Genomic DNA, 26615 nt, shown 5'->3' on the forward strand with positions numbered 1-26615 from the left:
CAGCCTCCATTCTACACACACCCATGGGAATCCAGGCATGCAAGAGTGGGCCTCACTGGAAGAGGACAGCACTGTGGTGAGCACAAAGCTTTAAGAGCTAAATATAGTTGTCTACAAAACCTACTCCACCCCCAGGACCAAGATCAGTATGCTGCCTTGCAGCTGCTAGCGCTTGTCTGTATTAATATAGCAGAAGGATGAAGCTCTGTGCGCATTTTTCCCACCTGGAATCTATTATACAAGATATCAAATTTAGAATTTAGCTATAAGGGCAAGAAAATGTTCTGGGGCCAAATTTGGATGACTGGTAACCCTTAAGAAGGGTCCAAGGTTAACCACATGTTACTAATCCTTAAACTGTATTAGAACATTTAAGCAGAAGAAAAGTGTAACTGACTCAATAAAGTTGCAATATACTAAATTTCTTAAATATAATACACTTTGCAGGAAGCTTGGGTGAATGAAATGCACACCTCAGCTCTGAGAGTCTGCAGCTTGCTCAGATGCACTATGAATCTCCACCTGTGTGAGGGTGAGAGCCACACAAGTCAATGCCAGGTCTTGTCCTGATAAGCAGTGAATGTTCCCCGGCAGAAAGTTACTGGGAGTTAGCGCCTCCTTGGAAAGAGCTTACAAGTATCCAGATCAAAGGAGCCTTTCTCTGCTTTCATGTAGTCTGATACTGCTAAGAGTTATGTTAAACTCCTAGAAGTTATCCTTAACTACTTTCCATTTGTGTTGTGTTTCAGAACTGAAGAGGGCTCTGTATGCCCAAAAGCAAACCTGATTTTCCCAAGTATGTCAGCTGGCTGAAGAAAGGATGGTGCCACTCCTCACAGGCTTTACTTTGCTCACTAAGTAATGCAAATTCCACCTGAGTATGTGAAATCTCAATCCATTAGCTTGCTGAATTCCCACGTTTGGGCTGGTACATGTCATTTGGCAGAATCAAGCCCTGCATCTGCAACTTTAAAGTATTCTTGGTGATCAGCTTTAAATGTAGCTAAGGGGATTAAAACATAAGAAAGCACGTGATGATTTTGGAAGCAAAGTACTCTGTAGCTTGACTGGTATTCAAACTTGCTCTGAAACAGCAGGAAAAACCCAAATCCCTGGCTGGGAAGATATGTCAACACTGAACTACAGTGAGAAAGGGAGCAATAAGAAAGGGCACAAATGCCTCCGTCTTAAAGAAAAGCTCATACTGACACATTGATGTTTCTCCAAAATGATGAGTTGGAAAGCTGAGCTAGACACTGACAGCGCCTGTACTCTGCTGCTTGCTGTAACAATCCCCGATCCCCATTCATTCCTGGCATCAGCCTTCTCTCTTTTTAATGGGGCTTTTCTCTCAGACTTTTCTGCTTAGCTATTAACCCACCAAACAAGTCTAGGAGATTTTCGAACTATTGTTTTCTTGCACTTTAACTGCCTGAGTTTTTATACCCTTTTGTCATTCCACTGAACAATCTTTTCCAGCCAGGAGATAAAGCAAGGAAAGGCAGTGACTTGTTTTCTAACATAAGGAAAGGGGAAAAGGCAGATACAGGTGTGTCAATTAGCTCAAACTACCTAGGAGTCAATGTATGGGCAAGAAATGAGAATTGATGGCTTGGCTTCGAGAGCGAAGAAATGAGAATAAATCCAAGTGAAACATGCAGAAAATGAAATCTGTAATAGTCAACAAGGGACAGGACCTGGAACCATCAAGGTACCTGAATATGTAAGCAAGTGAAGAAAATGTAGTCCTCCAGGGGTGACATGGAGTTGCCTCTCCTGGGTCTGGGGGCAACGGATGGCTGGTGCTGGTGGAGGAAACTGCTGCATGTCTTGCTCCCTCTGGGTTGCTCATGCCATGGTTTTAATCTTGTTCACTTTTGTCCCCATTCGGCTCTGGTGTGAGTGAAGAAGGGAGGGCATGGGAGAGCATAGTCCCAGCCACGAACTGAAGTGGATAAGTCAGCACACAGGGCTGGTGGGGAAAGGGGTGTGTAGAAGGAACTGATTTTTCCCTTCCCACCCCGACTAAGTGCCTCTGATCAGCCTGTGTAGTCCCAGTCACACCACAGTGGGGTAGTCATGCCCCCCACATCACTTTTTTCCTCAACATTAAGGCTGCATGCCACCCTAGCTTGTTGTATGCTAGTAATGAGGCAATTTAAGAAGCTTTTTTCTTTGGGGTTTATCCCTTTACTAGTAGATGCTGTGCCACTGCAAAGTCACCATGCTGGCTAACAAACTGGCTGTTAGGACCCCCAGAACTAACACCAATTCTACTCTGGGGTGGAGAATTACACCTCCATTGCTGGAGCTATGAGAGGCTGGCAATGCCTTCACAAACCTTCAGTTTTGTCTGCTCACAGTAGGTCATAACTTCAGCAATGCTTCCTCTCTTTTTGTTACACACTCTCCCACCTCTCCCAGAACAAACTCTTAGCATGCTGCTGTAAGGTACTTACCTCTGCACTGCTTTCAGAAGTATTTCATGGTGTCATGGGCCTTGGACCCTGCCCTTCCTTCCTGTTCCACTTAACTAACTCCGCTTTATGCAGCATTAACATATATGTTCTTAAATAATGCATAAACTAATCATTGCTTATATTCCCTTGGACCAAGGGCAAGTAATGAATTCAGCACAAATCACGCAATGTACTGACAGTAGTGCAGCTGAATAATGGGCTCTATTAATAACGCTAAACTTACTTGTCACTAGGTAGGATGGCCCTTGTTTGGTATGGGATTATTTGATGCAAATACTCTGGTAAAAGATTTAAAGATGAAGGGAGGATGGCAGGAAAATATTAAAGTTGGCTGCTGACCTCAATATACAGTAATATGTATGACCTGGAGCCTTACAAGTATCAGAAGCTGAGACACAGTGCTACAACCTGTCAGAAGACTGAGCTGAGCATCTCTGGTCCTCCATGCCCTCTCCTTAAAGCTACATGGGGTTCATTGGGTAAAATACAATTCTGTCAGTCTAAGGTCTGGTCTGGGGAGATTCGAAAATATAAATTTTTCTTCAACCCACTGGGTAATAAAAAAGGGACTAATTTGCCAAATGTTTTGTTCTTCACAGAGGGCATGGTTGTTGCTAATTAGTCACCAGTAAAGGGTATGTTAAAAGGGCAAATGTCGTGTAGTGGCAGGAAGGCACCACCACCAGTGATGCCACAGCAGGTTGAATTCATACAGGCTTTTGGCTGCAGATGTTCAATCCTAAATGTAGTGGTCAGTGATGTAACTTGACAGATCCTGTCCCACACCAAATCCTCCTGGCAGAGTTACTATATGGTTTCCAGACTCAAATGGGCATTTCTACAATGCCCTTCGTACTAAGCTCTCCTTAGTGGACCACACTCTCCCAAAACCTGATGAGGCTGGCAGCAGAGTGAACCTTTGACTTTGATAAGGTACTTACGCTGGCACCAGGGATTGAACAGAATGTAAGTGTCGGTTGCTGAGTTTCTTTGTGTCCGGATGATGCCAAAGGGAGTCCAGACAGCAACATACAAGCGAAACTTCCCAACGATGCAGGTGGCAGAGGACATGATGGACAGGCGAATGGTGTTGTTCTCTCTGTGGGTAATTTTGGCTCCCCACTCACCGGGTTTCAGCACATTACCTACTAGGATGGGGATGTAGGTGCCTTTGTTTTGCTGTGGGTAACGACCTGGAGAGAGAGGTGAAGAGGTTCTTAGTTTCCTGGCAGTTCTCTCTCCCTCTGCCTTATTTTCAGCAGAGGTGGCAAGTTTTAGTGGGTGGAAACCACCCACCTCCCTCATTACTTTGCACAGTGCTTGGTCACTTCACTGTACAGCTGCACAAATACATGCAACACCTCCCAGCAGGCAGCTCACGCAGCCACTCCCACCCATCTTGCTCCAGCAAGCTTCAGTCTTGCTGGCTCAGGCACTGCCAGGAGCGTAGTCCTGGCAGCATGAGTAGGGGCTTGTCCCAGGCTTTCCTTACTCACCACTGTTTATCCTATTGCAGCAAGTTGCACTCCAGCTTGCTCCTTGCCTTGGTGTCAGCTACATTGCTGGTAAGCTTAGGTAAGAACCCCGTCCTCAGTTTAGATGCACCCACCACCCTCTTCACTAGCATGCAAGTGCTCACTGGGGCACAGACATCAACCCTGGGGCTCTTAAGCAGAGCCGAACCTTATTCTCACTGCATTACTGTGATAAGAAGCAGAAACCAAGTGCCCTTTCATGCAAGTTCACATAGATAGAGGAAAGCCGTCAGTCCACCAACAGATACCCAGTGCTAGCTCCTCCCAAAGGTCCATTTCTCAAGGACAGAGAGGGAACCAACTTTGGACACAAGTAGTATAGATGAAGACATCTGGCCTGGATAGTCAAACTTTGTCTGCAAACAATGTGTCCCAAAGTATGACATACCTCCAAAGTACTTCACGTGATAGTCTACCTCATAGTAAGACAAGTCACACCCCAGAGAAGTCTGTTTTACTCTGCCAACTATAAAAAACATCTAGACAGACAGGCTACATGTGAACATGTACACTGCCAGGATTCAAAGTTGTGTGAGCTTCCACCGTTTGAGTGTGAGGTAGAGCCAAACTGTATCTGGAAGCCAACCAGCAGTGTAGACAGAAAAGACACTTGTGAGAAGGCTGAGTTCCTTATCTCATTCTCAAATCTATTCTTCATTTCATATTTTAGGCTGAAAATCAGACTCTCATTCAAAAATAGGATAATGAAACACAACGATGGCAGAGAGACAGACTTCTATATTTTTCATTCCTACTATTTAAGAACATCAAACTCACAAAGGCGTTGATATTCCTGCTTGCTTATTTTTATACAACTGATTTAAAGATAATCCCAAATCTGAACAGTGATACATTCTGGGAAAGGACAACTCCAGCTTTGAATCTGAAGCTTATGAGCTGCCACAATATCTGTGAATTCTGGGGCTACTGTGCTTCATCTGAGAGATTATTCAGCACATGTGAATTTCCCTTTTACAGATGTTCAGTTCACATAAATAGCCTGCTTTGCTCTGTTGGCCAGGGATGCTGTAACCCATGAAACTCATTCAGATCAGCAAGGGATACAATAGAAGGCAAAGAACTACAGAAAAAAAGGAGTAGAATAAGAGCAAAATCAATAGACAACACTGAAAGATAAAGCACTGGATGCTTCAAATATAAGCCATCAAAGAAAAGCCAGCCTAGAGAGAAGAGCCTATAGAGGTAGCAGAGATGAGAGTCTTGCTTCTGCTAACAATTGCGACCTAAGAGCTGTACATATTCTAGTTCTTTGTAGTGCAACTGGGTATGACCCAGCTTGCCTCTACGGTTGATATTTTGCTTCTGGTTTTGACATAATTGTTCTTTTTAAAAAAGCAGTCCACCCAAACAAAGCAGCAGAGCAAACTAAGTAATTGGACCAACATGCTTGAAAATCATTAACAAGTGGTACTTTTAAGAATACCTCCCTTATCTCCTCCAGAATGGTGGGAAGGGGCAGAGATTTCTGTTTTGACATGGTTAGGAACAGGCAGTGATATCTTTACCGGAAGCTGCATGTCTGTGTAGGAGCCTACAGGGGCAGAAGGAGCTGTGCTGTGGCAGGGGCTTTGCACCACTATGTCATGTACATCACATGTACTCATGGGGAGGCTGCAGAATCACTCCCCAGTAAAACTGTCTGTAGGAACAAGATAGGATCTGAAAGAGGCAATGAACTCTGCAAAACATTTGTATTGAAACCCTGTCACTGACACCACATAGAAGGTTTGGCAAAGTACCATGCTTCACTTTTCTGAAACCTCAACATGCAGAACTCCATTTGCTCTTCCAAACAAAGGTCCCTGTTGCATGCAAAGCCACAAGACACCCTAAGATACCTGTTTCTCCACAAGAGAGCACAGGTAGCTGCTGCTGAGGAGTATGCAAGCTCCTTTCAGCCCAGAGCTTGTGCATGCCCCACACAGCTCTTCCCATGTAGTAAGAGAGAGGCCACTGCACAGTCTTGCTCACTCATGAAAAGGAGGTGCTCTCGGGTATTACCTACATCCCTGCAGACATAGCAGGGATGCCAGAGAAACTACTAGAAGTCAGAATAATTTGCAGATGTTATAAACAGTAAATACAAGAGAACATTGCTTGCTTCGGACAGATGAGCAGGGTTTGGTGCTCCCTAATGTTCTCATAAATCCTGAACCCATAAGGAAGTCTGAGAAGATGGGCAGAGCCCTCAAGAGCACAGTGACCGATTTCCAATGTTTTCTTTGGAAAGAAGACAGGTTCCCTAATTTTCTAAAACAAAAACTGAATGGCAAATGGAAGAGCAAGGGAATTGTTACTTCTGACAGGAGCTTGTGGAGCTGAATCATAATCACACATCTAGACACCTGACAACATCAGCCACACTTGTATCATATACACACATCTGTTGTCTTGATACTAAAGTGCTATAAAGCTGAGTAACTTTGGCATTACATGCTAAGGCTGCTGGCAAAAGAATCCTTACATGGGTTCAGTACTATGTTTATCAACATCATAAGGAAGTCCTCTTAGGACTCCATTTGAATTTTATCTACATCTTAAGCACGCAGTTCTGGCTGCAGTGGAGAAATAGGGCCAACTTTGGCTCATAGCTGGGATATCTGTTATGTTAGCCCTTCCTCAGAATGGATAGCATGCAGTGGTGATTTCGTTCTCTGGGTTAGTTTCTAAGCAAGAATATTCAATGTTATCCAAAGACTTATTACTAAGAGCTCAGGACTGTCTGTCAGAACACTCTCTGCAGGGTCTCTGGTGCTAACCCAACCTATAGAGAGGCAGGAGGAATGTTTGGGTGCAGGTCAGGACCAGGAGCCATGTAGACAAGATAAACCCTTTTTATGCTAACGGGAGGGCGCTTCTGCCAGCAGCATCAGCTGGCTCAGGATCTCTCCTACTCTGATTTGCTCCAGGAGTTGGCAGCCTGAAACACTCCACAGCCAGTTCTTTGTGGTTGCTTTACTGCCTGATGTTCACGTGTGCCTTGGGTGTAGGAGGCCCTGGCCCTCAGATGAGGACATTTCACAGCCAATTGTTCTGTGAAAGAGAATTGCTATGTGACATCATGCTGTTGGGATGTTCCTCTCTGCTCTAACAGCACACGGAAATGGAAAAATCCAGCCTGAGAACTCAGAAAGCCTGGAGGTTGCTGCACTGTTACCACCAGGCAGAGAGTGAATTTTTTTACAGGCTCCCTTTGGAGATTAGGAGATCAGGCACTGAATGGGGGCTGCTGACAGCCCTGCCTTCAAGGCAAGAGAGTACAGGAGAAAATTCAGTGACCTTTCTTTATGGGCCTCCCACTCTCTGCTTTTCAGTGCTGGATACTGAGCCGTGATAATACCAGAAGACACTGTATTTACGAAAACCTCCCTTGTACAGGAGGTTTAATGGCACAAACATATCTATTTCCACTGTTGCACAGTGCACAGGCCTGTTAACTTTTGATGCTTCTTTCTTATCCTTTTTTATCCCACCTTGGTTTCTGTAGCTATCCAGGCTGGGCTCCTAAAGGTCCTGCTCAGTTTAGTTGCAGCTCAGCTCAGCAACTCCTGGGGTTTCCAGGCACCCAGGAAAAGAGGAGCTGTCTTTTAATATAGCTGCTGTCATTATTAAAGGAGCTCAGGTATCCCTCAGCGTTGCATCACAAGGCCTTGAAAGCAAACATATGAGAGTGAAGTTCTACATTGCAAAATGCACCATGAATTAGACATGTGTGGATGTGGGCATGTATGGGATGCTGCCACACACATACACTTTACAGGGGCAAAAAGCAGAGTGCAGTGTTTGTCAAAACTTGCCAAAGCCCATTTATGCAGCAGCAAAAGAATGAACCATCTGAAAGACAGAACTGTGGTCACACACACATGCAAAGTGAGTTATTTTTAACATATGCCTTAGCTCCTTAGCATGTCAGCTCTGGGCCTGTCAGGCATGGAGGCAAGCTGTGTTTAATTCTGGGTTAAATTGCCACACCACAGAGATTTACAGGAACAGAGGGAGAGATAAGTACAGCAAGTTCAGCAAGAAAAACACGAGCGCTCTTCCTCCAGTTATCCTAGTCTGCTGATGTTCCTTTCAAGTGACTAACAGGGACGAGGGCTTGCTCAGATGATACTCATCATCCTCCTTCCCTGCCCAGTACCTGGAAGCTCATATCTCCACCTAGTTAAGTTTTTTCCTTGATCCCCAGTGAACATATACAATGCCCTCTGTGTGTGTGAGTTAGGGCTGTGCTGTTAGCACAGCCAGTGTAAGAACCAAAAGGTGCTCTTGTATAGGTCCATTTACTCACAGTGTGTAGATGTTTTACTTTCAGCAGGGAGGAGGGAAAATTTGGCAAGACAGAGATTAGAGATACAGTGAGGTTTTAGAGACATTTCCCCTCTGATGGAGGTAGAATACTGCAGAAGACAGGAAGGTGAACAAAGCTATTTCTCAACAGTCTTTTTAGGAGTCCTCCTTAGAAGATTGTTTTTTAAAGGAGCTGAGGAATCTATCTCCTTTTGGGACATACATTGTACACAGTAAGATTAACGATTTTCCTCATAGGTTCATTTGGTTTACCTAGATACACTCTTTCATACAAAGGGTAAAGAATCTATTTTAATGCCAACCCTGGAAGTATAACAATTGTGAAGATTAATAAATAAATTTGATCTGGAGGCCGCAAGTACAATAGCTGTGTAACAGAGATAAGCCTTACTTGCAGCAAGAAACCTGAGAATGGGTGTTAGCATACTGGGACCACTCAGTTCTAGGAGTGAATGTGTATAGGATTCTACTGTTGTAAAACACACATCGGAGTCATGCACCTTGTATTAAAATCATTTAAAAATAGCTAGATTTTATGTGCCACTTGCTGCTGCTGCAGCAGTACAAGAGGTGGACATAACAAATATAAAGATTTCTTTGAATGAAATACTGCGTTCATGGAATATTTTGAGGGAAAACATCCTCTCTGCTCCTCTGGAGCCTGGCTGGGAATTCCAGAGGGAAGGAAAAAATACCCCAATGAATTTGTTCAGAAAGTGGGGAGGTTTGTTGTATTCTAAGAGCTGTCAAACAGGTCTCTTCTCTGTCTGCAGTCAAGCTGTAAGAAACGTGTTCCACTGCTAATAAATTACTCTTTCTCCTCCCAAATGGAACACCCTGTTTAGATTATCAGGTGTTTCTGTATCTTTGTTCAAATTTTATAGTTCTGTGTTAAACAGACCCTCAAACTGTGCCAAGCCTAAATTGTAAATAGTTCAGCAGTGATAAATAATCAGTTTAGAGGGTGATTTAATAACCCCTCAGTATTGTGTTATGTACCACAGAGTTTGACCCTAGCACCAGAATCAGTTGATCTTGTATAATCATAGAATCATAGAATAGTTAGGATTGGAAAGGACCTCAAGATCATCTAGTTCCAAATCCCCTGCCATGGGCAGGGACACCTCACACTAAACCATATCACCCAAGGCTTCATCCAACCTGGTCTTGAACACTGCCAGGGATGGAGCATTCACTACCTCCCTGGGAAACCCATTCCAGTACCTCACCACCCTCACAGTAAAGAATTTCTTCCTTATATCCAATCTAAACCTCTGCTGTTTAAGTTTCAACCCGTTACCCATTGTCCTGTCACTACAGTCCCTAATGAAGAGTCCCTCTCCAGCATCCCTGTAGGCCCCCTTCAGATACTGGAAGGCTACTATGAGGTCTCCACGCAGCTTTCTCTTCTCCAGGCTTAACAGCCCCAACTTTCTCCGCCTGTATTCATACGGGAGGTGCTCCAGTCCCCTGATCATCCTCGTGGCCCTCCTCTGGACTTGTTCCAACAGTTCCATGTCCTTTTTATGTTGAGGACACCAGAACTGCACACAATACTCCAAGTGAGGTCTCACGAGAGCAGAGTAGAGAAGCAGGATCACCTCCTTTCACCTGCTGGTCACGCTCCTTTTGATGCAGCCCACGATACAGTTGGCTTTCTGGGCAGTGAGTGCACACTGCTGGCTCATGTTCAGTTTCTCATCAACCAACACCCCCAAGTCCTTCTCTGCAGGGCTGCTCTGAATCTCTTCTCTGCCCAACCTGTAGCTGTGCCTGGGATTGCTCCAACCCAGGTGTAGGACCTTGCACTTGGCATGGTTAAACTTCATGAGGTTGGCAAGAAGCCTCCTAACAAAATATCAAGATCCAGAATTTTCCAATGAGCAGCTTTGCCCCAAAGGCAGAACTCAGCTTGACATCCCATCTGAGGTGCTGGGGGACACCTCATGAGTCAGCCACTCCATTAGCTACCAGCTGCCCTGCTCCAGATCTGCTGAGGTGGACAGGTGACAGCAGGAGCAGCAATACTTCCCACTCAGACAAATTTACTGCCACAAAAGGAACAAAACCTCAACCCTCCTGGAATAACCCGTGTCCCAGCACTGCTGTAAAATTAGGGAAAGGCTGTTGACACTGTAAGACAGTATGAGGAGCTCCATTGATTCTGGCAATGGCGTCTTGTATAGGACACCTTGCTATTTTGTTGTACTCGGATGCCCATCTGACTAAGTGGGAATTTGGTGTCACCTAAGTAAGCCATATGGGATCAGCTCTAGCATCTTTGTGTTCTTAGCAGCTTTCATGTGTTTATATCTATTCCTGTGGAGCAGGAGGCCTGGGAAGACTGTAGAAAAAGGAACAATAAGTCTCTGCTCTCATCTCAGGCCAAAAGCCAATGATTTATAGAAGCTTGAGAAGTGCATATTAGTGGGTGCATGAGTGTCCAAGCATACATATGTGTGGGAAGGTGATAGTAACCTGGAAGACTGGGATTTATGACAGTTCCAGAAGTATGCCAATGGATAAAACATTCATAATAATATTTAGGACTAGACCAATATATATGGATTTATGAAGCTATTTAAGGAAAATACAGATAGACAACAATTTATGAGGACGTGGGGAAATATATCATTAGAGTAAGGATGCACCACATAAACTCATCAGCCACTCCAGGATTTACAGCCATGTACAGGAAACTACTCCTAAAAGCAAGATTGAAGGCCATATAAGCCCATCTAATCATACATCTGCTTTTCAGAGAAATCACTGCCAGTGCAGCAGTGACTGTGGAAACTTTGCAGCACTCCTGCCAAACTGATTGCCCCAGGTGTGGGAGGCAAGCTGATCCCCAATTCCCACACAGGAAAAAGCTAAGAGCAGCACAAACTATACCCATGACCACAAAGGCAGTAGTCAGGAGAGATCAAGATGGGTGAAGGGGTCGTTGGCTCCTCTGGGTCCCCAGGATGCCAAGCAAACTGAAATTGTTCCCAGTGTGGGGAATTGGATGTAAGCACAGCATTTACACTTCTGTTTTGGCTCTTTCATCTAAACCCCAGGCCAATAAAATGAATGTTTCCCAACAGGTGATGCTCACCTTTCCTCTCATTAAAGCCAGGAAGTGGGCTGCGAGAAAGGAAATATGTGCTGATGGTACAGCTCCCAAACCACAGGTACTGATGCATGGCTGCAGTCCAGCACAAGAACTGGAATAACATCCCATTACTCTTTATAAATGGATATTTTTCCATGTGGATTTTTGGCACATTTATTGTTTTCCATACTTTAGCAGACAAGTATGATCTTAATTTAACGAAGCATTATGTGCAAAACTGAATTAAAGTAATTCACACGTTAGCACTTCAGCCAGTTTCACTAATAATGACTGTATGGAAAACAGTCTGTTAAAGCAAAACCTACTTTAGGCATAAGGAACCATAGCAGAAGAATATCAATAAAAGTGGCTTTCAAGAGATTAAGGTGACATATTCACATATTTACACACACGTATTCATATTTGTTTATACAATTTAGCCTGTGAATTCTAGACTCTGTGTAAATTGTCTTTAAACGGACTGGATTAAAAAAGATTGTTACTGAAAATTATTCTGTGAGTGTCTTAGACCTAGTTCTGCATGATGAGAGAAGCATTTGTCCCAGGTACCCTTGATTCATTATCGTTTAGAAGGATTAAGCAGTCTCTACTTGCTTTACTTGCTTCATTAATCATCTTTTTAATGATGCAAAAGAAGCAAAAATAGGAGCAAAAAGAGAGAAGTAAAACTAAATTTTAGGGCATAAAGGAAATAGAATAGTTCTGCACAAAGATAGTATCGAGTCATTACCATTGTCACATTTTTCAGGACCAAAATTAGTCTTTAACGGATAAAAATTCTGTGACGGATTAACATCAGTGCTGGGAAATTTCCAGTGATGGGAACTAATAATTTCTGAATAGCTTTTTGTGGTGCTGTTGTATAAACAGACCTCAGTGTAGGAACTGCCCTGCAAAAAGAGACGTTGAGATTTCCCAGCTCTGACTGAGTTCCCAGGAGCTAAGGCCATCCATCCCCACCAAAAGTATCTTTGTACCTTATGAGAATAGCACCTTGAAGCACTCAAAATATTCTACAGCTCTGTACACATTGTTTAGGGTAGCATCCCGACCCTTGGAGACACTCAAAACCTGTCCCTAGTGCAAGGCCCTGAGCAGCTGGAACAACCTGGACCTGCTTTGAGCAACAACTTGGACATGAGTCCCATGAAGGTCCCTCCAAACTAGTTTATTCTACAGTTCTGCTACACTGTTTGAAATCCACTGCTCAGGCACACAGAGAGCTCCTTGGAAAGATCATTTTAAAACAATCTCCCAATATTTCTGTGTGTATTCCATCACATTAACCTCTCAAAGTCAGTACTTTTCTGGGAGGTATACCCCTCATTTCTCTGCAAAAAGCTTCTCTGAGTTCAAGCTGCCTCTGTTGTATGGCTGTTGTCTGAGTTAGCCCCCAAGTGTCTTCATTCAGTTGGTACGCTGGAGAGAAGCAATACCATCCAGAAGAACCTTCACATGCTTGTGAGGTGGGCTGATGCCAACCTCATGAAGTTTAACCATGACAAGTGCAATGTCCTACACCCGGGTCAGAGCAATCCCAGGCACAGCTACAGGTTGGGCAGAGAAGAGATTCAGAGCAGCTCTGCAGAGAAGGACTTGGGGGTGTTGGTTGATGAGAAAATGAACATGAGCTGGCTTCAGTGTGTGCTTGCAGCCCAGAAAGCCAACCGTATTCTGGACTGCATCAAAAGGAGTGTGACCAGCAGGTCGAAGGAGGTGATCCTGCCCCTCTACTCTGCTCACGTGAGACCTCACTTGGAGTATTGTGTGCAGTTCTGGTGTCCTCAACATAAAAAGGACATGGAACTGTTAGAACAAGTCCAGAGGAGGCCACGAGGATGATCAGGGACTGGAGCACCTCCTGTATGAAGACAGGCTGAGAAAGTTGGGGCTGTTCAGGCTGGAGAAGAGAAAGCTGGGTGGAGACCTCATAGCAGCCTTCCAGTATCTGAAGGGGGCCTACAGGGATGCTGGGGAGGGACTCTTCATTAGGGACTGTAGTGATAGGACAAGGGGTAACGGGTTGAAACTTAAACAGCAGAGGTTTAGACTGGATATAAGGAAGAAATTCTTTACTGTGAGGGTGGTGAGGTACTGGAATGGATTGCCCAGGGAGGTAGCGAATGCTCCATCCCTGGCAGTGTTAAAGGCCAGGTTGGATGAAGCCTTGGGTGATATGGTTTAGTGTGAAGTGTCCCTGTCCATGGCAGGGGGTTGGAACTAGATGATCTTAAGGTCCTTTCCAACCCTAACTATTCTATGATCCTATGATTCTATGATGCTTCTACCTGACAGTACCAAAGGGCAGGATTCATCTCCCCTGTCTTAGTGATCTTAAAATTCAGAGGATCTTCTATTGGGGAGAGTCAAGAGAGGAACTAAAAAAATATCCAGAAGACAGTTCATCCATCCCATGCTAACACAGCAAGGCTAAACTGCCACCTGGAGGTACCTGCCTCCCTCCTCTGCTTACAGAGGCAGCCTAGGCAATAGCTTTTGGACTGGGCTGTGACTTTCAGACAGCTAGCATCATGAGAGGTACATACTGGCTCTTCAGGCAGATGAACAGAAAAAAAATAGATGAAAATGGCCACATCTCCCCATGATAAATTGTTTGAGAGCACAACACTGGAGCCTTGAGGGCTCAGTGCCCTTCCCTAATTATAAGAAGTCCCCTCTTTCTCTTCTTCAGGGCATTAAATGTTGGACTTGCCACTAGAAGGAGACATAGCAAGAGTCAAGCAGATCATCTCCAAATAATTTTGTTCTCCTTTGTGGACTTTTTTTTTGTTTGTTTTGCTTTCTGTTGCTAGCCCCTGACAACAAATGTACATTGTTTTCACCACATGTGCATGAAGAGAAAACATTTGTGGAGCACTGAGAATTAACCAGTTCCGAGAAAAGGAGCTTGAACCTCTCCCAGCTGAATCCCTGTGAGCTAAATTCCTTGTAGCAAGAAGCCAGTGGTGCTCACAGAAGCAGGCGCTTGAAAAGCAGGGGCGAGCAATAGTATTGTATACTGTCCTGTATATACAGCACTTCTATTCAGCTGATTGCCAGCCACCACACATGGGACACCAGCGTTACCATCCCCATTTCACAGGAAGGACAGTAACACTGAAGTATGGTAAGGGGAAATCAGCCACAGGCTCAAAGCTGACTACAGAGTAATCATTCAGACTTGAGTTTGTTGCAAAGTCTCCCCTGGCTGGGGTTGTGTTTTACCCCATTCCTACTGTGACTGAGGATGAGGAGGTTTTTATCCATGTTTGGAGATTCAAGATACAAACTACATACAGACATATTAGGAAAGAGCAATGGGAAAATAAGTGAATATGTTCTTTTAAGTGGACTGTGCAATGTTAAAACAAGTGTTAAATTTCTTCTTCCAATATAGAATAACTGAGTAAAACAAATGCAAACTGCACACAATGCAATAAAAAACAAATGTTCCATTTTCCACTTCTTCTTGATACAGCTGTTTGTTTTAAACATATAAAGATTAAGGGAAGAGTTTTGAATTTAATTAAATCCCCAAAGAACTAATGATATTTATGCATATTAAATTTTTAAAGGCATTTGTGGCTGTTCAGCCAATCATTCGCTGGACTGTCATAACATGCCTCCCAACCCTAATTTAAATTCGAAAGAAGAGATCCATGAAAGAAAAGTGTGCAGACAGTAACCTTTTCACTACATGTATGTGTAAGAGATAAACACCCATCTAGCTTTAAAAGGCAACAAATCTAATAAATGGCCACATCATCATAATTCAGTGATGGAAAAAAAATCAATGTTACAAATTTTGGAACTGCATCTCTCAGGAAAGTAAATTAAAACATCAATTTAAACCTACTTTAAAGACTTTATAAGGAGAACATTGATGTCTTAACACAGAAACTCCCAGATAACTCTAGACGAAGCTGAGACTTTCCCAGAGCTGTCATGTAGGGAGTGGAGCTCGGTGTGGCCATCTTTGGAGCACAGCAGGAAGCTCCAATCCATCACTTGGTTTTTACCCCTTCTCTAGTTCTATACCTTCATAAGCCAACAGGTACATTAGGTCCTGTCAAAAATGTCTGAGTGTGAGGAAAAATGCTTTCTTGCCCTTTTTGCAGTAAATCAAGGAAGCCTCTGATGTGGCTCTGAGTAATTCTCTGGCCCAAAGCTACAATCTCTGAATCTTCTCCCTTGTCACCAAGTTTGCTGCAAATGCAGGCTGCAAAGTTGCAGGGCTTCCTATTCTTCCAGTCTGTGTAATTTCCCTGCCTTGTGTACTCAACATTTTGTTATCCCAACTCTTATACAGTCATCTCTCCCACCTCAAACAACAGACTCCTCCTGTGTACATCTCCTAAACACTAATAAAAGATGTTTTCTGTTCCACCTACCTTTCAGCACTGACATACAGCATTAACCAGGGTAAGTCTGAAAGCCCAATGAAGTACAGTTTCTTGCTAAACAGAAGGCCGCAAGTACTGCTCCTGCTTCTCTCACAAGCATTTTTGCTGATTTTCTTGTGTAAGGATTCAGACCCTATTTAGAAAAGCAGTTCCTTGTCTATAGTTAAGCCTGGTTCTTTTATTTATTAGTTCTGACAGCCATTAACTACTGCTCTGTTCCTGTTTATGAGAGACTCTTCAACTCTACTTTGCTGATATGACACAGCCTTTGCCAGGCACTTACCTATCAAGTACTCCAGCCAGAACTGGTCTGTCTCTGGCTTGTAGGGTCGGTTGAAATCAATCTGGATCTGGAAAATCTGTCCCCGACGCACTATCAGCTTGGGACTGTAGTACTTGTCAGTGTGGTGCTGCTGCTTATTGATCTCATAGGGCTCCTTGAACATATGAACGTCCACAACACGCAGGTAATCTGCAGAGACATGTAAATGAACAGAGAGGAAAGAGTCAGTATCAATGTCAACATTGATATCAACATTGTTAGCGTCCCTGTCCTCTGCCTCCTAAGCATTGCCTCATCAAGGAACACTGCCTGACAGAACACACTGGATCTATTTGGGACTTACATCTTCCTGGGTGAGCAAGAGATTTATGGACTGACACTTGGCTGCCCACCTGCCATTTTCACAGTGGATGCAAGGCTTCTAGGGAATGACTAAAGCAATTGAAGAATGGACAGGTTCCTGTGGGTGGAAATCTGAATGTCCTCAAGATGTACATTCCTTCGGCATCAGCTTTCTGCAAGTCTGGTCCTCCTTTTCACAAATTTACCAGAGCAATCTGTGGGCCTTGACAGTTATCCCTTCATGTCTCACTTCTTGTGGCCCTCCATTCGAAAAATGCAAATTCATTGGGGTTTTGTGACACTTAAATACATTAACATTTGCAAAGCACTACTACTATGGAGTGCTGAAGAGCCTCAGAGGCAGTTAATGATCTTTCATTCAGCTGAGAGCTTGGATTGTCTGTATTAAATAAGGTTTTGGTGTACTGTATGTGTCTAGACTCAGCTTCTTAGTACACCTCCACTGCTATTAGTGTCTTCTTATGAAAACTAAATATAACATTACCTTATATAATTACAGCATAGAGTTATAGGTGAACAGCAGTAGGTACCTGTAACATGCGTGAGCAAATCTTTGCTCTTTTCAAATTAGGGCTGTCCAAAAGCCTACCACTGTTAGAAGACAGTCTGCTCAGCTAATGTCCAGTGGTGGCATTGGGATAGCCAAAGGCACTTGCGGTCACCATGAGCTACATGACTGTACCATACCAGGAATCTTCACAATGAGAATCTTCACACACAACAAGCAACCTCATGAAAATGAAAATGGACATCATTCTTTCGCTTCCATGCTTGGGCAGATAGTCACAAAACCTCTACCAGGATGACCATTACTGCTCACCACCATGAGAGCGACAAAAGAGTAAAGCTTGATTTGCAGCTCTGAGCTTGCCTTTCCAGGTGCTGACACTTAGAAACTGGGTAATTTTTGCATTTTATACTGATGGTAACAGAGCCAAACTCATGCCTGGCAAAAAGAGGTGCACATTTACAGCAGCTGGTGGAGCTGTGTGTACTCATGATGGTGGTTAATTTGGCCTGTTACTGAGTACACTGTGAGCAGAAATGATGTGCTCAGCAAATGAACTGGATATTCAAGTCACTGAAGGCTAAACACAACCCATTTCACAGAAGCTCAGAAACCAGCTTGGCACACTGTTTTTCCTTGAGGGCAGGGGAACACTGCATAGTTGCCAGCTCTGGACAAGCAGCAAAGCAACTCTTTCTGGGGAGCAGGCATTCTGCAGGGATACATTCAAGACATCAGCAGTGCCCTGCAGGCAGCAGCTCCCCTGGACACCAACATGATCTTTCTCATGCTCCAACCAAACCACCCAGCCTAGGCTCTGGGCTGCAGATAACAGGAAAATAAGGGCAGCAGGAGCAAGTCCCGCTTGTGCATTGTCATCATCATCTGCCTCTCCTGCCCTTTGGGGAACAGAGGGAAATGCCCAAGGACACAGCAAGATAAAGATTCTTTCAAGGAAAAGTCCTGGACAACTGAAGCCCAAACCATCCTGCTAACCTTAACCTGAGGAAAAGCTGGAATACCTGTTCAATCCTGAGACAGGCTTAAAGTCCCATGGTAATGTTATTGTTACTTTGTGCTCAATTCACCAGGCTTCTGGAGTAACTTTTGTAGATTGTCGCTGGCTTCAGCACTGGCTGAAGTTACAGAGATGGTTTTTGTGTGAAACGTTAAATACATTTTGCTCAGAAATCATTCTCATTGCCCCTCTGTGAAGTGGGGCATGCTTTGCCTCTCTCCCTGCGAAAAATCGATGATCACTCACAATAATGCTGACAAAGCTCACAATCAGATTACATGACGTGGGGATTTTCTGGAGGTGAGTAGAATGGGGACATGGAAGAAGCTCTCCCCTCATCTGCCTCAGCCCCTCCCAGGCTGACAGCACTGCATAAAAAAGCTGCTTATCTTGGGGCTCTGTGAGGGGTGAAGCTATCAGGAAGTTTTGCTCAGCCGCTCCCTCCTTCTGAGGAAGCATACAGATGAATTTGAGGGTTTGTTGTATTTTCATCTCACGTTCTGAAATAAAAGGCAATAGTGACTTAGCCATTCCTTCACACTAATCCTTCAAGGAACTGCAAAGCCGAGCCACCCTGGGCCTTCAGTTCACCATTTGCTGCATTTCATCTCAGGACTTACACGGCTCCTGTTAAAACAGCCGCACACATCTGTGGACAGCATATTCCACTTGCTCTCAGTGTTAGAATGTAAGATAACCTGTGACCCAGCCTGTGTTACTTTAATGGTAATTACAGAGGACAAAACCTACCAGGGTAGTGCGATGTGCTAACACCATCACTAGGGTGCAATCAAAATGAAGGTTCCAGTCTATGCTTATCTGTTTGTGAGGGACAGATCTGTCCCTCACAAAGGGTCATCATCAAGACCCCACACTGAAGGTCCATATGATGGTTTACCTTAGCCTGGTCTGCTGTTTAGTGCAAGCAGGTTTGCTGCACAGGAGGCAGCAGTGTAATGCTTCCTTAAAACTTTTGCAATGTTAAACTTACTTGAAAATAAATGACCACAAGTTTGAGTTGTGTGTTTGAATAACAAGAATAGCTTTCAAACGCCAGGTATTCTTGGAGGTCTAGAGAGAAAGGCCTCTGGATTACAGACCCAATAGCGTGAGTTTCCAAAGGTGATGCCCATCACTCTGCTAACAGGGGAAGCACGATTCTTTGGTGAGTTGCCAAACTTTGCAAAGGAGGGTGCGTGGGGAGCTTGCAGACTGCGGGGCCGCAGGGCTGTGTCCTCCCACCGAGCGGCTGTAAGCACCAGGCCCACTCATAACACATTGCAGTGAGATGAGCTGGCGAGGAAGAGCCAGGGGGAGGACACAGCACAGGCATGCTCATGGAGATACAGGCTTCTTGATGAAGAAGTACTCGGGGGCTGCTCATCCTCCTCACTGAGCATCTCCTCCCGCGAGCAAGTCGGCTCCAGCAGCAGGCAGCCCACTGACCGAACTGGGGAGGCAGTGGTCCCTGGCAGCATCCACTGCTTGCTCCGGCTGTGATTCAGCTGAGTAGAAGTGGGTGTCAGCAGAGAGCTAGTCAAGCACAAGGTTTTACCTCATCCTGGAGTAGTAGCTAAAATAGGTCAAATGAATCACACCCTAAAAATGCCTGTTTCTCTCTGTTGGCTGTCAAGGGAAACGAGGGTGACTAGCTCAGCTGTAGACACCTACACTGCACAGATCAAGGGAAAGATTCAGTTAAGTTTAGGCATCTAAATGAAGTGAACTTGGTATGTAACCTGTTATGGTCAGTTGGTGGCTGGTTGCTGCAGCCAGGAAAGCTGAGAGAAGGCAACATATCACCCTGGAAGTGACACCCACTGCCTCTCCGGACAGCCTGTGCCTTCACCTCCACTCACTGAATAGCTCTGTGTTGACTACAATCTAGCACATGTGAAAACAGTGATGATTGGGTGTTTACTGCAGGTGTCCTGTCCTACCCCAGAGGCTAGGAAACTCCTTAATTGCAATAGCAGGGATAAAAGCATTCTCATGCTTTGTTCAGTGTGTAATGGCAATGACATACGGGAACCACTACAAAAAATCCGGACAACACAGAAATGTAGAGATGTGCAGAAGGCGAAGGAGGTGACACAAGCAGTTCTCTATAAGGATGTGCTTGTTTCACTGGAGCCCCATGATAACGCTGTTGCTCCTGCTCTGCCTGCACTCACTTTATCCTCCAAGCACAACACTGCAAGTGCTCTGGGCAGGCTCATCTCCCGAATGTAAGTCCCAGCCTGAGCTCCATTAGGCTATAAACCTTTAATATGGTCTGACAGGTGACTTAAGCATCCTGCCCAAAAGAGTGTGTCCAGGGACCACACTTACATCAACTGGTATCAAAAGCTTAGATCACTGCTGATATGCACTGAAACAACAACACTGCTGCTGTTCCTTCAGGTCACCCGTTTCATGATGTTGCTGCAAGCATTACAGAGCTGAACTGCACAGCAGAGCTGATCTAGCTCTACAAAAAGAGCTTTGCTGTCATACACAAATTTATTTTTCAGTCATACCAGTCCCATAGCCAGGTTTACCCTATGGCCACACAAACCCTGGCTTTGGACAAGGGTTGTTTTTCTCACCAGCAGCATCACCTTAAGCACATGCTAGGCTCCTGCCTCAACTCACTTGACCTGACATTCCTAAGTTTCCATGGCATTTCTGAAAAGCAAGAGGCTCCCACCCACCAGCACTGCACTTCATTCAGAGCATCATGTGAAGCACATCAAAAGGCAATAGGAATCTTTCTTCTGATACTGGTGGGCTTTAGCTACAGGCTGCATTCCTTCTAAGGTATCCCACACTTACACATCCCCAGCTTCTGGGAACATACTGGGTTTGACATGATGTCTAGTCAGGACCTGTACTGCATTACATTTGACAATTTAAACACACATACTTGCCCCAGAGCTACAGGGCTGTTTGAAAAGGTTCAAGCGAAATTTCTACAGTCTTCACATGCCAGTTGGTTTGCTCAGGCATTTTTAAAAAGAAATGCTTTTTTTAAGGAAAGGAGTGTGTATTAAAATGTAGGGGATATGTGGTTAAGGCACATGATTAGGATTACAGAAATAATGCTTTGCAATAGAAATCTGAACTTGTCACTTAAAAGTGCCTGTTTCCCAGCGTGTAAAATGCAGTAATTAATGCTTGTCTCCATTTATTAAGCACTCTTTCAACCCTGGATGAAAAGTCCCATAAGAGTATTAAGTATTATTACATCTGGCTAACCTGAGTTGCCATGTTTAACAAGTTCTACTGTTCATTTCAAATAGGACAAAAAATGAACGTTGTTTGGTTGGTGACTCCCTCAGGAGACTACCCTGATTTCTTTTAAACCGAATCTTCCCTACTTTTATTCAGCTGCACTCCAAAGAATCAGCGCTGAGAATGTGGTTGGATTTACTCATCCCCTACAATGATATTGTTTTGTCTCCCCAGCCAAATGATTGAAATACTTTTCACAGGAGAAAAATTAAAAATACGGAGATTCCTCTCAGTTTCACATTCACTTTTATGAGTGAGCTGAACATCTAGCACAAGTTCTCCCCACCAGCCAGCATTTTGCAGTAGTTTCACAGTCAGTTTAAGGTCACACAAAGCACAGGGGCCATTAAGGTCACACAAAACAGAGGGTGTTTTTAGCTAGTTTTCTCGTGAGAAGCAATAAAAGCTATCTGAGATCAAGACATGTAAGGAAAAATGTGGTTTGGTTTTAATTCACAGAGCTGGGCAGAGGTGAGTTTGGAAGATGTAAAAGTAAACTCATGGGTTAATTGTATACCATACCTTTTGGATTAAATCCTCTAGGTATCAATCCAAAAGCCTCTATCTCAGGGACCTCATTTTCTTCCTCGTTGGAGTTGTTTGATGGAATGGCTCGTCTCCCATTCAGGGGAGGTTTCTTTTTGTCCTCGTTGGTGCTCGTTGTTTCAGACATCCTGTATTAAAAAATGTTGTAACACCAGGAAAGACAGAAAGAGTGCAAGGAAAAAGCAAACATGAGCCAGTATGGCACATGTAAGATGGAGAAACCAGAAACAGTGTGGGGTATCAGTGAGCCACACATTTTGAAACTCACATAAACAAAAACTGAGAGGCAGAAAACATCAGTGTAATGATGGAGCACAGCTCTCTAAGGATTGGAAGGCATTTTGTGTTTGTCATAATACATGAATTAGAAAAGAGGAGCACAAGGAGAGGGAAGCCTAACAGAAGTATTTGCCAAGAAGAAGCAAGGCATTGAAAGCATCAGGGAGTTTTAGGTGACAGACAGAACTGGAAAATCATTCACTTTCCCACCCTCCAAAACAGCATTATTGAATCCAAAATAGCAAATTACATTTCCAGAAAGTGCATCACATACTATCTCCCTTAATAAAAATGACACGCAAAGTTATACTGCAATCATCCCAAATACTACAGCCTACAACAGTCTGTGGATGATTACTGGAGAACTGTATTTTTGTCTCTATGCACACAAACACCCAATCTCTAAAGGGCTAACTCCTGCATCTACAGAGTTCACTTTTGAGAGAAAGAGGGAGAAAATGGGAAAGTAGGAAAGAAAAAAAGAAAAAGAGGGGAGAAAAGGGGGGGGAGGGGGGAGGGAGGAAGAAAAAAGCACTTATCCACTTATTTCTCTCCCACTAACAACCTTAAGGGAATTCTCAGATGTAGGTTGATCAGAGACTTCTCTTTGAGCTAGTCAAAACTGCTTTCACTCTATTTCAGTGTAAGCATGTAGCAATGAAAAAGCCATGCCATCCTTCTAAGAAAATATTCATGGATGAGAACTCAACTTCTTCCCAAAGCTCCTGAAAACACAGTTCAAAATGTGGCAATTATTTAACAGCAGTAAGCTCCTAAAGGCAGTTTTTTGTTAGCAGGGGTACCTTCTTTTCAGATAGTCTTTTTTTTTCCTTTCTCCCTTGCAGAATTTCTGAAGTGCAATAGAAGCCTGAAAAAGTTGGGGGCTTTTAAGTAACCTCTGTATATCCTCCTCCCTCCTGTTGCAATAGGACAGTGTCGAAAGGGCTGCCAAGCCCTCCCCTTCGTACCACTTCAGAGGATCTGCCACCGCTGCCGGCATGTCTTTGCTTACTCCCTCCCTCTCCCTGTCTGTCTTACCCCAGCCCTGCTCACCAGGAACATTTCAGAGTGCTTGGGCTAAGGAAACATCTTAAGCTAAGGAAACAGCTTGGGCGCCAACGTTTCAATTCTTAATGAGACAGGGTAGAGCTGCTCATGGCATAAGGGCTTAGGAACTGGAAGTCTGGAGGGGGTTTTCTGAAAGACACAGCCCAAGGAGCCTTGCTCACCATATTAACAGGTTTTAATGGTGTCTCTATGTCAGGCTGCCTGCAGTGCAACTTCAAGTGCCAGTTTTCATTGCACTCCCAGGCAGGTGACAGTGATGGTTCGCTTGCCTGGTGCCTCATGGCAGTCCTTTCAGAGGACTCTGGGGCATATGGACATGGTCATGGCAGTCCTTTCAGAGGACTCTGGGGCATATGGACATGGAGCACTTGCTGGTGGCCCAGCAATGAGGGCCTTTTTCTTGAGACCCTGTGTCGTTCAGGAGAGTGAAGGTATTTTTGCACTAAACAGCTATGTTTAAGGCAAATGACCTTCAGCTCTTGCCCACAGTAAAATGTGCATCACATAATAACTGGACTTTGGAGCAGTCTGGTGGAAACATTTTGTTCATAGAATCATAGAATCATGGAATAGTTAGGGTTGGAAAGGACCTTAAGATCATCTAGTTCCAACCCCCCTGCCATGGGCAGGGACACCTTACACTAAACCATATCACCCAAGGCTTCATCCAACCTGGCCTTGAACACTGCCAGGGATGGAGCATTCACAACCTCCCTGGGCAACCCATTCCAGTGCCTCACCACCCTCACAGTAAAGAATTTCTTCCTTATATCCAGTCTGAAGTTCCCATGTTTAAGTTTCAACCCGTTACTTATCACTACAGTCCCTAATGAGGAGTCCCTCCCCAGGGTTCATATAGGCCCCCTTCAGATACTGGAAGGCTGCTATGAGGTCTCCATGTGGAGTTCCATGTCAATTTTGTTCAGTTCCACTAAGCTCTAAGGTAACTGGGGACTGTGTGATACCTTCTCTGTCAGACATAGTTCCACAGACCAATGGAATGGCAAAGAGAACAAGCAGTGTCCAGGGAAGAATTCAGGACCATTCTCCTGCCAGCCACTGTTGTTTGGAAGCAGAGGTACAAGGCACCTACTAAGAGCAAGCATGGGTATCAGAGAGCTCCTCTTACACACATGGAACCTGCCATGGGCACTTACTTGCTTCAGCTGCAGGGCAGACGAAGAAGTGGAGACACAGTGGTCTCCACTCTCTTTCAGCCAGCTATGACTTCTAGGCCCATAGCAGTAGTGAAGCTTCAAATGTCAGCTGGCTTAACACGATTGAAATCAAGCCAGGAGGTAGAAGTGGATAGAATCGTGTCACATTCCTGTAATGGGAAGCAACAAGTAAATCATCTGGAACGCAGGCCCCCCATCCTAGCCCCCTGAGAACTGACCAGCCACAGTGAGGTAGCTCACATAAGCTAGGACACCTGCATAGCATGGGGCAAAGATGCCAGCTAGGGAACTCAAAGCATCATGGATGCACCAGCATGGCATTGCAGCCAGGCTAATGAGCCTGGTAAGGCTGATTGCCAAGGCACGGCACTGGGCTGCCCTGCTTTTGGAAGCAGCCTTGCTATCTGCACAGGAGGGTTACACTGTGCTGTTTCATAGCCAAAGGGCTGGAGCTCTCCGCCACCACCCCAGTGAGTTATTAGGCATGTAGCACAGAAAATCACCCAGTCAGAGGACTCCCCTTCCCCTGCCCTGTGTCCCCAGGAACACGAGCACCCTGCAGGAAAAGATCTGGTCCCATCACTGTCATCCTGAGCTGTGATTTCTATTGACTCAGTCTTACACAGATGGGCCCTGTGGCAACCATCTGGAGGGCAAGTGGCACACCTGGCACATGGGAACACAATGAGCTTTCTAGGGGAGGAGGCTGATTGATGATTTTCTCCCTTTTCTTCTTTTTTTCCCCCTTCCACCCTGATTCCTACATGGCGTGGTGTGCTTTGTGCCATTCTCTCCACTTCCAGCCAGCACTTCAGTTCCCAAAACTGCAGCTGCTGCGACGATGTTACAAAAACTGATATAAATATTGCCTCGGTGCCATGCCTGCTGGAGGCCTGCAACACAAATAAGAAATGCCGGCTCCCGAGGAAGTCATGTGCTTCCCCAAGTGGCTGCGGTGCTGTCAGAGCTGGGAGGAAAACTTTCCATCAGAGTGCGGAAGGGAGCGAGCGGATGCAGCCAAACAGATCCCACTCCAGCCATTGCACTTGAACAGCCAGCGGTTGCAGATGCCTCCTGTGCCCATGTACATCTCTCTGGGGCTTTTGGCAGAAGCCACCAATCACACAGAAAGCAGGAAGGCCAACATTTTGGGCTGTAGGGGGGCGCTGCATCCAAGGAAAGTAATGTTCCCCGTGCTGTAATTTGTTTATTTTGAGGGAAGTGATATAAATTCGTGCTTATGACAGCTCCAGATGGCAGGTATTTTCTCATTACCTGGACTTCTTAGCATTTGCTCTCCCTCTCCTATTAGGCTGCACTGGCCTTAATTTAACTTCCATGGTTTGAAACTACTGACGTCAGGGCTGATGCAGGAGGGGGCAGAGAGAACACGAAGCCCTGGTTTTCCTGTAGGGCGTTATATTTAATGAATGATGCACTGGGATGACCGGTGAAGGAGCACTCTTTCTTCTTCAAGCTGCTTCTGCACTGCACCCTGTGGAAAACCATAAGCTCATTCCCGTTTCTCAGGGGTGGCCTTCAGATGCTTCTGGCCTTTGTCAAAGACCTTTGCAGTCATGGGCACACTTCCCTCTGCAATGGACTTTGGATGATGGACAGCCCTTCCTCCCAATCCCCACAGAAAACCCCTTAAATAGCTGCAAAGCTTGCACTGTAAAGGGTTATCCAAAATGCAGTTTCCTGTTGTTGCCAGAGCCAGTGTTGCTCTGTTCCAAGTTTTCCCATGGCAGACAAGAGCTTGTGGGGGAAAAGATAAAAAATCCCACAAAACACAAGAGTCGGTAAAGCTGTACAGCCAAAGGAGAGGGTGTGCCAAGAACTGTCACAAGCAAACTGATCAACCAGGTGCTCACATATATGGGTTGCTGTGCTGTGTGCCAATGGCTGGATGTGAAAGATTTTGCCTACCACTATTGTAGCTACAAGCACTGCTCAGCACCAGCTGAGCATTGTAAAGCTCTGCAACAGGATGGCTTCCTTTTTTCCTTTTTTAAAGTATTTAAATATTTTTAAATATTTCTTTTTTGCCATTTGCAGTGTCAATGGATATTCAGATGCACTGGGACATCATAGAGCAGCAAGTGCCCTAGTATTCCTGTGAGGACATCATCCTCAATCTGCTCAACTCTGATCTTCTATACATAATAATATAACATTACCTCTCTCTTGTCTTCTTAGAGCTTCACTCAGGAACTTGCAACCCTTTTTCA

At 44.7% G+C, this 26615-nt stretch overlaps 1 protein-coding gene across 2 annotated transcripts in view; it reads right to left on the reverse strand.

Annotated features, from left to right (window-relative positions):
• The window catches only part of F13A1 (coagulation factor XIII A chain), a 64505-nt gene extending 38809 nt beyond the window's left edge, over positions 1–25696 (reverse strand). Inside the window, exons 1-5 of one of the 2 annotated variants that reach the window (XM_031049723.2) lie at positions 25660–25696; positions 24364–24533; positions 21836–21987; positions 16152–16340; positions 3422–3673 (exon numbers count right to left, since the gene is read on the reverse strand). In XM_031049723.2, coding sequence (XP_030905583.2) covers positions 3422–3673; positions 16152–16340; positions 21836–21986 — 592 coding nt within the window. In that variant the 5' untranslated portion in view covers position 21987; positions 24364–24533; positions 25660–25696. Of the gene's footprint in view, positions 1–3421; positions 3674–16151; positions 16341–21835; positions 21988–22941; positions 23020–24363; positions 24534–25659 lie in introns of those variants that run through there. The other variant, XM_031049722.2, reaches the window with a different exon arrangement.
• Between the last annotated feature and the right edge of the window lie 919 nt (positions 25697–26615).

The sequence above is a fragment of the Melopsittacus undulatus genome, chromosome 1 (assembly GCF_012275295.1).
Source record: "Melopsittacus undulatus isolate bMelUnd1 chromosome 1, bMelUnd1.mat.Z, whole genome shotgun sequence".
Classification (NCBI taxonomy): Eukaryota; Metazoa; Chordata; class Aves; order Psittaciformes; family Psittaculidae; genus Melopsittacus; species Melopsittacus undulatus.